The sequence below is a fragment of the Scophthalmus maximus genome, chromosome 2, assembly GCF_022379125.1.
Source record: "Scophthalmus maximus strain ysfricsl-2021 chromosome 2, ASM2237912v1, whole genome shotgun sequence".
Taxonomy (NCBI): domain Eukaryota; kingdom Metazoa; phylum Chordata; class Actinopteri; order Pleuronectiformes; family Scophthalmidae; genus Scophthalmus; species Scophthalmus maximus.
In genome coordinates, this window is record NC_061516.1 from 8,882,606 (window position 1) to 8,894,373 (window position 11,768).

At 43.3% G+C, this 11,768-nt stretch overlaps 1 protein-coding gene across 4 annotated transcripts in view; it reads right to left on the reverse strand.

Moving 5' to 3' along the window:
- The window catches only part of usp25 (ubiquitin specific peptidase 25), a 47,429-nt gene extending 37,135 nt beyond the window's left edge, over positions 1–10,294 (reverse strand). For 2 of the 4 annotated variants that reach the window (XM_035625054.2, XM_035625053.2), the window contains exons 1-2: positions 10,056–10,294; positions 326–403 (exon numbers count right to left, since the gene is read on the reverse strand). In XM_035625054.2, the coding sequence (XP_035480947.2) occupies positions 326–403; positions 10,056–10,097 (120 nt within the window). In that variant the 5' untranslated portion in view covers positions 10,098–10,294. The remainder of the gene's footprint in view (positions 1–325; positions 404–10,055) is intronic. The other 2 variants (XM_035625055.2, XM_035625056.2) reach the window with 2 other exon arrangements.
- Between the last annotated feature and the right edge of the window lie 1,474 nt (positions 10,295–11,768).

Sequence of the window (11,768 nt, forward strand, 5' to 3'; positions counted from 1 at the left end):
GCTGTCTGCTCTGTGTGTCTCTGGCTCTGTAAATTTAGAACAAAAAAAAATGGTGCGGACCGTACGTCCCAACACTGTGTGTGCAGTTTGTAAACATCACTCCCTGAGACCTAAAGAGACGTTCTAGCGACAGACGCTATGACTCAAAGGTTTTGGCCAAGTGGTTAGCAGATCCGTCTCACATACCTGAGTGATGGACAAGCTTTCTCCAAAATTGCTTACTGCCCCTTCAAATGTAATTTCCATTTGGGTCAGCGTGTACACAGTATGCAAGTTAAAGCTCTGATATTATTGTAATGTGTTTGTAATATGTATTGCGATGTACCTGCAGAGCCTGCTGTAGTAGCTGAACGTCTGTGGTTCCTGTGATCTCCCTCAACTGGTTTAGTAGAGTCTGCTGATGCTAATGAAGCAAAAGAGGAGAGAAGAATACAAGCAGTTCAGAGCAGAGCATGGTTGAGCAGAAAGAGTAAATAATAAAGAACAGGTTCAGGTTGCTGAAAGAAAAAGGAAAAAACAACCACAAGAAAACACAACTTTAAGTGTGAAAATCCAACAATCTAGCTAAATCAATAATAAATATACCATAATGCTCTTACATACCTATAGCCAGGTGGATCACAAAGGGCTAAAGGGAAAGCCTAAATAGTCTTTCATTATTATAATTTAGATTTTACATTTTTGTCATCGTTTTGAATTAAAAAATTGTGAAACAATATGCTGCATCAAAGGCTCTGATCATGGTTACTCTTTGGTGCTCTTAGTTAACAAAGGTGGATTTATGCTTGACGCATCGGTCCGTCCGCACGGCAGCATTGACGTCATTTTGATGTCATTTCCGGTGGCGCACAGTGCGCGTATAGGCCATTCCGCGAGGTCGTGCACCTCTCATTTTTGTAACTTGGCGCATTAGCGATATAGATGAGCTGGAGACAAAACTCGAACCGGTCCGCCTGTACAGGCTCATATGATCCGGCAATGAGGCAGATATTCACAAATGGTAAAAACAGAGAATAATTCATGGCCCTGTTGAGATCTCTCTTTTAACACCGCAAAGTTTAAAAGTGAAAGTTAGAGCCAGACAGTGTTGTTGAGGCAGAATGAGGGGAGGTTTTCACTAGGACACTGAATCCGCCCCTGATGTGTCTGTTGTCGTTCAAATGACAAACAGACCACCCTCTTCTTTTACATCGCCTTTCTGAAAGCAAGTTTAAAACCACAATTTCTTCCTCATCTACCGATCCCAACGCCAAGCTATGTCGTTGTTACCATGGTGCGTGACACCTCTTTCTTCTTCTTGTGGTGATTCCAGGATTTGACATGAGCTACCACTTAGCGCACATGCTACAACAAACAAAGTGCAGTAAATGTGGGTCGTTTATTAGCTGCGGGGTCTGGTCGCACGTCGAATCTGGAAAAACAGCACGACAGTGATGTTGAGCACAGTGTCTGATGTCCTGTGGGAGTGCGACTGTCAGCCTGAACATCAGCACAAGCACCTGAAGTAAAGATCTTTAACATGCAGGACTTTAGTTCACGTTTTGCCCCTATTGCCCCTAATGCACTATAAATAACGGGGGAGTGCATTTAGTGTCAGCGTCCAATGCAGAAGTCTTAAGTCTTGAGTGAGAGGAGGAACACAGACTGTAAAGTTGGTTTCACAGGGGCAGCAGGCAACAGAAACGAGGGTCACATCACATGGGTCTCCATTGGTTCAGGACTCATTACTGTTACTGCAGGTTCTTTCCATTCACCAAAGACTGGTTGCACAACAGACATCCATGGTAACTCATTACACTGTCAGCGTCACGGACTATTTTAACGACTTTTAATGGACTTGATAGAGCTACTACACAAAAGGCATAGAATACCAGTCTTGCCTGAGAGCATGGCGTGTCATAAGGCAGCATCACCAGCAAACAAATAACACAGAGTTTTGTGCTCTGCTCTTGTGCAGTGTATGCATTTGCACTAATATAGAACTAAATGAACAAATCTGGACGGCACCCTCAAATATCCCAGTTCACCTGCAGTACTCAACTCTCAAAGAAAAAATAACAATAAAAAGGGTTGATCACAAAGGATGTTTGTGTCAGCCTTTTGACGGACACACTCAGAACGTTGTGCCCCACAGCATTTTCAAATTGTTTTGTGTCTTGGAAATTAATTGGAATGTCTCATTTTAATGTCATTATGATCTAATGTATGGGGCCACAATATGAAACATATGGATTACAACATTAGAATTTCACACTCATTTTCCAATTAGTATTGGAGATGCAAGCTCAGAAGGACAAAATTACATTTCATGAATATCATAAAATATTTATCATCGTCATCACAGAAATATAACCACAGCAACAAAAAACAAATTCTTGCAAGCTAATAGTGGCTGCCTTTACAGCGGAGCAGTGACATGGTCAGTCAGAGACATCAGCACAGAACTACTTCTGCTGTAGTATCCTGACTTGAAGCTAGGCCTGTCACAATAACTTTTTGTCAGACGGTTTATTAGGCCAGAATTATTGCGATAAAAGACAATATTTAAATTTTTTGCAGCTGAATCATGTGAGCTTTTATTAAAGGCCTTTTGGTCATTGCGTGTGTGAATCACTGCACTCTTCTTCACGATTTGTGTTGCTGCCGGTTTCCTCCTTTTTTTCAGCAGCAGGGGTATCTAAGCAACAACAGGGGCAAAATGTGAACTAAAGTACTGCATTAGGGCTGAAACGATTCCTTGAATAATTTGATTACTAAAAATCATTGAGGCAAATTATTTCCCTCGAAGCTTTGTTTAATCAATGCAACTAACATTGTACCCTGGTGATTGTACCGCTCACATGTGTATCCGCACATATAATTATTAGTGTTGCACAACGGGCTCCTGCTTTGGACACGAGACATACGAGCCGGCGCAGATTGAAAAATGGATGAAGAGAGCAGCTGAAGAAAACGACAAAAAGTGTCAAAAGTGTGGGATCATTTTGAGATGATTAAAAAACGAAACTCGGTACGGTGCCTCTATTGTAAAGTTGTCCTAGCTTATAACAATAGCACGTCCTCAATACTGCAGCACCCCAGGAGAAAACACCCAATGTATTTATCAATTCCACGGAGCGGACCCAACGCGAGGTAAGTTAACATTAATTTACACATGCAAAGGTGCAAGATATTGTGTCAGACAAGTAAAATAGTAAATATTCATATACACATTTACATACATATTCCCCAAAACTCATCTTAAAGCAGAAGAGCAACACCTCAGAATTTCATTCAAATAGGTTGGATAAGCCTTTATTAGTCTCACAGGTGAGAAATTAAACATTAAAGCAGCAAAGTGGAACTGGACAGCAGTTAAGTACTAGATTTAGAACAGCTAAATAATTTAAAATACAAACAAAGAAGTGTCCAAGTAATTTTACAAAAATAACTCGGTCTATGACCTTTAAGAATCAAATAGATGAAGTTTATGGTTACTTCTCTTTATTCTGCAAAGTAGTGTTTGAAAAAAACGATATTTCTGAGCTCATGACAGGTAGGGGAGAAAAATACTGTGCAAAAAACAATGACGGGTTGAGCAGCATGATTTAATATATTTACTAATATAGCATGATTCATATTCTTTCCACAATAATTTATAGCTTTATAGTTTAGAGCTCCTTTTCTGATACTATGCAGCCCCTGTAGTTGGTGTTGGAAGTTTATAGATCACACAGTATTATACATATTTTGTTTATGAAACAAAAATGATTACAAAACTTAACAAATGTATTACTATTGAACAGCTGCATGCACATAGTCAGTTTGATTGTAGTCTTTTTTTGCTTGTTGAATATGTTTGTCTGACACAATTACACAATTCTTACTAGCATTTATAGAGACACTTTGCCAACTTTCAACTGGCTTTTTCTGCCTGGTAATAATAATGATACTGCATACCTATAATTATTATTATTTCACCTATTTTTCAGTACATCACAGACTTTGTGATTGGACAGCTTTGTGCGGCCAGCTGCATCATGTTCAACTGAGCAAGCAGCTGAGTTCACAGACAGCATTTTGAACATGACTGTCAAAGACATGCGCCCGTTATCCATCGTGGAGGATGAAGGCTTTCAAAAGATGATTTCCACTCTCAATCCCAGATACACACTTCCTTCAAGAACCTACTTCATGAAAATGATAGAGAAAAAGTATGAAGAAATCCAAGGCAAGTTAAAGAATACCATTAAGGAGACTGACATGCAAACTGACATTTGGACAAGTGTTGCTACAGAAGCATATCTGGGGGTTACGTGTCACTTTCTTGGGGAGGATTTGGAAATGGAGTCCTACAGCCTGACAACAATGACCCTTGAAGAGAAACACACGGCTGCAAATATTGAAGAATGGTCTGAGGATGTGATTTCCAAATTCGTCATTCCACCAGAGAAAATTAAAGCTGTTGTCCACGGCAATGGTGCTGATGTCTTAGTAGCAGTGAATATTTTGGCAGGAAAGCATGCGATGTGCAGGTCACACCCTGAATTTGGCTGTGCAAAACACTCTAAGGAAAAACCAAGCTATCGCCAAGTTTGTGGCTGCTGCAAGATGCATGGTCAAACATTTTAAGAGAAGTGAGCTGGCATGCACCAAACTAAAGGATAAGCAGCAGCAAATGGGCACACATGCTGGTGCAAGACGTTAGTACTCGCTGGAACAGTACTTGGAACAATATACAATCATATGCTGTCCAGGCTGCTGGAACAAAGATGGCCGGTGACTGCTGCACTTTCAGATCCAGCAGTGACTCAGAGAGGAAAACACCACTACCTTGATCTCAAGCCTGAACAGTGGAGCCTAATAGAGGAACTGAGCCAGACCCTTGAGCCATTTGAAGGAGCTACGGTGTTTCTGAGTGGGCAACAATATGTTACCCTCTGCACTTCCACAGCTAGTGCAACGCCTTAAGAAATCCGCACAGAATTCAGCTTTTGAGACTGCACCAGTCACGTCATACCAGGCTCATGTGGCAGAACAGATCACAGCAAGATGGCAAGGACTATAATGTGTGCCAACCTGAATCTCCAAACACTGACTGTATTGCTGCTGCTCTGGATCCCAGGTTTAGAAAACTTAAGTTCTTGCCTGCTGACGACGCCTTCAAGTTCAAAGGCACTATACAAAGCATGGTTCTTGCTGCAAAAAAGCAAGTGAGGCAGCCCAATGCAAGTGAAAGTGGAGCCTCCAGCACAGCACAGGACAAGGGTGCATCATTCCTCACCAAAATACTAGGATCATCAGAGTCCAGCAACAGTGATAACGAGGATGCGGAACAGCAGGCAAACCAAACTGTGCAGAGGGAAGTCTTGATGTATTTTGGAGAACATCCCCTTTCCAAAAAGGTGAATCCGCTGTCTTGGTGGACAACAAATGCAGCACGCTATCCAACGCTTGCAAAGCTGGCAAAGTCCTTGCTGTGTATTCCAGCAAAATCCACGCCATCAGAGCGCCTGTTCTCTGCAGCAGGAAACATTGCATCAAAGCGCAGGGCAAGCCTCAGTTCTGAGCATGTCGATATGCTCACTTTTCTTCATTGCAACCACATGCACCTTTAAAGGCTTACACACACACACACACACACACACACACACACACACACACACACACACACACACACACACACACACACACACACACACACACACACACACACACACACACACACACACACACACACACACACACACACACACACACACACAATATCGATCGATATGAAAAAAATTAACGAGATAAGATTTGTTTCCATAACGCCCCGGCCTAGCTGTGAGCTGTCCTGAAAAGCTCGCCTCATCCCCCCTTCTCTCCCTCATGCCATCTTAAGGCTTAAAAGTCAGATATTTCTCAGAAGAGAAGCAACAAAGATTCCCCTGCGACAATGACTTGTTTCATGATGTAGCAGTGATAAACTAACAGTTGAATCCCTAAGCATCTTTTCATGTCATCATATCTTTAATTTTTGCACCAAATTATAGAGAAAAGGAAACCACTCTCTTATTTACTATAGCTCCTCTCAATAAAGCAAAAGTAACTGGTGCTATTAAGTGAGCTAACCAATACCCCACGTGTGGGGGCTTGAGTCCTCCTGCAGCGGCCATGGGTTAGACTCCGACCCCCTGCTGCGCATCTCCTCCCAGTCTTTCGCCCCCCTTCACACTGAATACTGTCCTGTCATTAAAAGGCTTAAAAAAAACCTTAGAAAACAACAACAACAAAAAACATGTTATTATTATTATTTCTTATCCAATTACTTGATTATCGATAGAATAATAGGTGGAATAATCGATAACTAAAACAATCGATAGCTGCAGCCCTATACTGCATGTTAAAGACCCTCTTTTGAGGTGCTTGTGCTGGGGATCAGACTGATACAGTCACACTCCCACAGGACAGCACACACTGTGCATTGCTCCACATCACTGTCGTGCTGTTTGTCCAGAGTCATCAGAAATGTCCAGAGTCCGAAATACAACTTTATTTCACCGGTACCCTTTTACACTACTCCGTCATCCTCACTGTCTCTCTCCCTGCCTCTCCGCGGGGGGCGTGTGACCCAAAGGTTCTACAGCGCTCCATCGTTGTGCCTTGTCGTGTCAAAATAAAAGCCCTCGTCACAGAGTCGTGTAATTGCCACATTTAATACAATTCTGAAGCAGCGGAGGCAATATTTTTGCTAAATGAACTTGAGGAAAGCAATGCTGCTGAGAGAAATCTTATCTCACAGTGTTGACACAGTTTGTGAGGTGCGCCTGTGCCACAGAGCAGAGGAGAGGATCGAAGCAGCATGTCTACCTGTCAACAAACACAATGGCGATTATCGATGTCATTAGAAATGATGGAGATCATTTTAATGTATCGTGCGATAAGTCGATAACGTAAATATTGTGACAGGCCTATCTGAAGAACTCAATTCTTCCAGCCCCAGCGGGAAAACTGTTGTGTACCTGGTTTGGGACCTGACTCCAATCCTACCATCAGCTACACGATTGTTTGTGATCAGTTTAAAGTCGATATGTAATTATCGCGACAGGCCTAGACACAGTTTGTGAGCTGCGACTGCGACACAGAGCAGATGAGAGGATTGAAGCAGCGTGGCAGGCAATGTCAACAAACACAATGGCAATTATCGAGGTCAATTGAAATGATCGAGATCATTTTCATGAATCGTACGATATGCCGATAACGTAATTATCGTGACAGGCTTATCTGAAGCACTCAACTCTTCCAACCCAGCGGGGAAGCTGTTGTGTACCTTGTGTAGGGACCTGACTCCAATCCTACCATCAGCTACACGATTTTTCTGTGATCATTTGAAAGCAAACGCGCTTTTAACAAAGTCAGTGGAAAGGAGGAAAAGAAAGTTTTTTTGGAGCAATAGCAGATAAATTATACATCAAACCCAGTTTGTCAGTATTAGGAATGGATGGTCTTTAATCAAGGGGTGTGTTCTTAACAACGTAAAGCAATGGACTAAAATAATAAGCCATTAAACTGACTAAATACAAAAATAAATACCATGTTGCAATGGGATCACACAAGCCGTGTCACCAGTCAACATGTTGACATTCCAGCCCATGAGTATTTATTGGATTATTGTGACTACGCTGTGGTCATGAGTAAGACCACAACCATTTTTTCAACCTGGCCTATATTTTTTTTGACTCAAATTTCTTGACTGTGGCTGTGTCCACACTAATGGCTTTTGAATGGCATTTCAAAATGAAAATGATCTCCACCCAGGCAACCAGCCGTACCAACCTGACAACCCAGGCTATTTCAAATGAAACCCAGCATCTAAAATACAACTAGTAGAGAAACGTTCAAAATATGTGATGATAGGACCTCGTTTACACTGTTCTTTCAGTTCTTCAAACAATTTTGAACAATATTTATAGCAGTACATTACTGTGATGAAAATATTTTTTTTCCTTAAGGCTATAATCACAGCAGGTTTAGTTGCTCATGTTTGCAACTTTGCACTGTGCTACAGAACCCGTAGGATATCCACCACTACTAGGGGAATCAAAGCATTATAACTCATGTACTTGGCATGTTTAAGCCACTGGAGTCAAGTTAAAGTAAAGATAACCGCCTTTTTGTTAGTGTCAGAGATTGAAGGATGTAGGTTTGCCAGCCAGGGGGGTAGGGATGGCAGGGTCAGTTAGGTGAGAGACAAGTTTCACCTGTGAAAGATCTGGGCCAAGGCTATCACGAAAGCAGTCAAAGACACACACACACACACGCATCTCATCTCCATGTGACATGTCTGGCACGGCTGTTTGTCACGCTGGCCATCAGCCACTAAGTGACAGCTTGTGAATAACACCATAGAATTTTCTGCATGGCAGAGGGAACAACTTTGAGCTTACAGACAGAGGCATTCCTTGTGAGTCTTCTCTCAAATTCTCACAGGCTTTTTTTTTTTTTATATGTGCATGTGGAGGGGTTGAAAACAAAGGCAGGATCTGAATTCCCTCAACAGAACCTCATTTCAGGTCATTACATGTAGCCCTGCACTACATTCCGCACTCATGAAGCATCCCAATGACGGAGCACGACTACAGGGACTATAACTAAATCCACACCACACAGCCATGCACTGTCGAAACATATCAGACCTGGACAGCTTTGGATGCTGAAGACTTCAAGGACAAATAACCAAATAACTCAGATCATTTGGTGCTGTCACAGTAACCAGAAATCAATTATTTCAATCATGAAACCTATGAAATATCAAGGAGCACCAATTCACTATCCGCTTACCACAACTGTAAAGTTTTGGGGCAAAATCGACATCGGTTGTCAAGTTCTGTTCCTGGTTACGAAATGATAACAGATGGTCAAATGGACAGACATGCTGATCAATAAACCCTGCATGGCATCTAAACACAGGTTTTGTTGTACACATGTTGAGGCCTTCCTTAATCTACATGGCTCAAAAATGTAGCTCACTTCAGCCTGTAGCTGTTATTAAATCGTGGTTACATTTTGCAAAGGTCAGACAACATAATAGGGTTAGGGTTACGCTGCTCCCTTCAAGTGTGCGTCGTTACGAAAGGCTATTATGCATGCCACCAGATATTAATGGCACTGCTTGGATTTGGTTTGGTTGGTCTCTGCCACAGAGAAACCCGACAACATGTATTGTCATGACGACCAGCAGAGCACACATCGGACCCACGTAGAGCAACGCCAGTCGAGTCATTGCATAACCGATGCGATGCGATTGTGGCCGCAAATCCCATCCCAGGAGCAGGAAGGCGACAACAACCCGCGCGGCCTCTGAGCTGTGATCGAATGTGACCCAAACACCACCGCGCAGTGGGCCCGCTGCGAGGCTCCGCGCGGAGCCTCACTTCTGTACACAGACACGTCAGCTGTGTGACGCGTGACCCGGGGAGCACCTGCACGCGCACACACACACACACCTGCACGCGCACACAAACACGCGCGCGCGCTTCGGACCGCGTCGCCGGCGCAGTCCGAGGTTTCCCGCCGCGCTCCCGGGCATCACAACATAGCCAGGGCGACGACGCTGACGCTGACGCCGACGTCAACCGTGTCCCTGCCACTCGGCCTTGTTTACCCCGGGCGGGCGACCCCGCGCAGCTCAGAGCGCGAACGCTGCCGCCGGGCGGCCACGTCGCCGTGTACACGGCTACGCGTCAACCGCCGGCCGCCGTTCGCATTACGCGGCGTCGTCGAACAACTCCGCGGCGGGACCTTTACTGCGATGCGGCGCCGTTAGCTGACGTCGGCTAACGGCTAGCGCAGCATGAGCTAACGCGTTGCACTACAGGGTCGTCAGGCCTGCGTCGTAATATACAGCCGCTCGATCGACGAGCCTCGCCGGGGCAGCCGCGCGTCCCGCAGCCCCAAAACAACGGCACGCAGAAGGCACTCCCCCGCGGGGCGCTGCAGCACACCCCGCAGATACCCGCAGCCCCAAAACTATGGACATGTACAGTTGGGCTAAAGTTCGCTAGCCGCCAACTTAGCTTCCGTGGGCTCACCTTCTGAGAATGCTGCTGGAGGACATTCTGCTCCACGGTCATGGCCGGTTCAGAGATGAGTTAGACGCAGTTCGAAGCAGGGACACGCGACGCACAGGGCACTCTCCACCGGGGCGAAATAAAGCGCGACGCTATGACGTTCCCTCCTCCGTCAGCGACATCACGGGCGCCATGGCAGTGTCCGCCGCGGGTCGTCAGCAGGCATGAAAACATTGCTCTGCGCCGCCTGCGATGAGGGCTCGATTGCTCTCGCCTGTCTGAACCGCATTTGCGTCACGGGTGGGACTTTAGGGAAACAAAATAAGAAGAACAAATGTGTGCTTTTAATGACTGACCACGTCCCGCCGGGGTTTATATGACTGATACGTTCATATCCTTCTCAATCTTTTGACAAACTGTATTTTAAAACAGTTTTAAGTTGCATGAAATGCCACATTTACACTGTATGCAGTGTATGGGCTACATTGTGAAAACGTTCAAGTATCAAACGTTTTAACCTTTAAGTACAGGTGAATTTTGGTATGTTTTATTGATAACTTAAAAATTATAAGAGGGAGTGAGGCCAGCAAAAGATGATGATACATTAATGATTCCGCTGCACAATGAGAAGACCTGGTGAACATAGTATATTTATTTTGTGGGCATACGTGTGGCGTAACTAGTTGTTAATATCAATGCTGTATTGTTTTATGGTTTTGTTTTGATATATGTTACATCAATCCAGCACGTGCAGATACTAAATATGATCTGTATCTAAATTAAAGACCATTAGCTAGATAGAAAAATAAATAGATAGATTATACAGACAAAACAAAACTGCCTCATTTGCCAAGTTGTGTAGACTTTGCAGGTGTTGTCTATTGCTTGTTCTTCTTACTCACCTTAACCTCAAGGCATGTTGTTTGTGGTATTTCAGTTTAATTTGAATTCTGGGGAATGAACTTCTTGGAAACTGGTTGTTATACATAGAAACATCAACACAGAAGAAGCAGAGTAATCAAGAAGTCAACGTATCCATCAGTAAGTCATGTCTAACTTCAATACGACTGATCCATCCTATAAAGTTATGATTGTAAATAATAAAGAATAGAACATTTAGATTTGTGAGTTGTTGATAACTTGACAAATTAAACAAAATGCAAAGACATTTGGCCCATCGAATAGTTATGACAGAAAACATCTAATTGGGAGTATATTTTGGAATTAAGTGCAACTGATGCGTGTTTCATTTTGTATGCACAATTGATAGAATGATTTCATATTTGGATTTGCATTTAATTAACTGCCAGGTGATACTGAGAGAGACCATATCAGTTCTCTATTTAACTCTATTTAATATCCTTGAATCAGATATACAGCTTATAAACAGTATATTTTATGTATGATCTACAAGTTGAAGCGAGACGAGCTGCTGCTCTAGTGTGTTATCTATCCATCTCCTTTCATTCAGGAGCTTTACTTTGGCCTCCAGCAGGCGCTATAACAACAGCACAAACGTGTGCATGAACTCCTCCGCTGCTGGTATTGAACAGATATTCATCTGAAATACATTTGGTTACATGGAGAGTTTGTATGTAGATTCAGGTGCAGACCGCTCCCACAGCTACTGTAATGAAGTACTTATACTCAAGTACAGTCAGTAAAAATTTGTATTTTATACATTTCAGCGGAAATATTGTACTTTTAACTCAACTTTAACAACATTGTCTAATT